General features: G+C 55.3%; 1 protein-coding gene across 1 annotated transcript in view; it reads left to right on the plus strand.

The window, feature by feature from the left end:
- Nucleotides 1–4: 4 nt before the first annotated feature.
- Nucleotides 5–441, plus strand: part of MRPL1 (mitochondrial ribosomal protein L1) — a gene marked incomplete at its 5' end in the record, with an annotated part of 6922 nt that continues 6485 nt past the window's right edge. Inside the window, one exon of the mRNA XM_017738948.1 lies at nucleotides 5–149. Within this exon, the coding sequence (XP_017594437.1) occupies nucleotides 5–149 (145 nt within the window). The remainder of the gene's footprint in view (nucleotides 150–441) is intronic.

The following is a 441-nucleotide window of genomic DNA, read 5'->3' on the forward strand; positions in this document are numbered from 1 at the left end:
CGGTTTTACAGCCGAGGACGCGGCTGTCATCGCGCTGCGGTGGGAGAAGGAAGAGTCCACTTGGGAATCCAGGGTGCCCCGCGTTCAGCGAGGATTTGAGTATGCGGGCATCTCGTCGGTGTCAGACACCTTTGTTTCTCCTCCTCTAGGTAATGGGGTTTTTTTTCGGCGCCCAAGTGTCAGTGGCACGGATCCTTGTGGGCAGCTGGAGCAGGGAAAGACAGGTAAATGTGGCTCTGGTGCTAAAGCCCATCGCCTACCAGACACACCAGCATCCCTTTGGTGGCCGACTAGGACGAACGTGAAGGAAAGGTGGATTGAAAAATAAAATATGAGCAGCAGCCAGGCGCGGGGAGGGATGTGAGTGTGTGTGTGCTCAGGTGGGAAAACGGTGCTGGAAAAAAAAGAGCACCAGGGAGATGTAGGGAGTGTCTGAGGAAG

Source organism: Corvus brachyrhynchos, unplaced genomic scaffold (assembly GCF_000691975.1).
Source record: "Corvus brachyrhynchos isolate BGI_N302 unplaced genomic scaffold, ASM69197v1 scaffold597, whole genome shotgun sequence".
NCBI lineage: Eukaryota > Metazoa > Chordata > Aves > Passeriformes > Corvidae > Corvus > Corvus brachyrhynchos.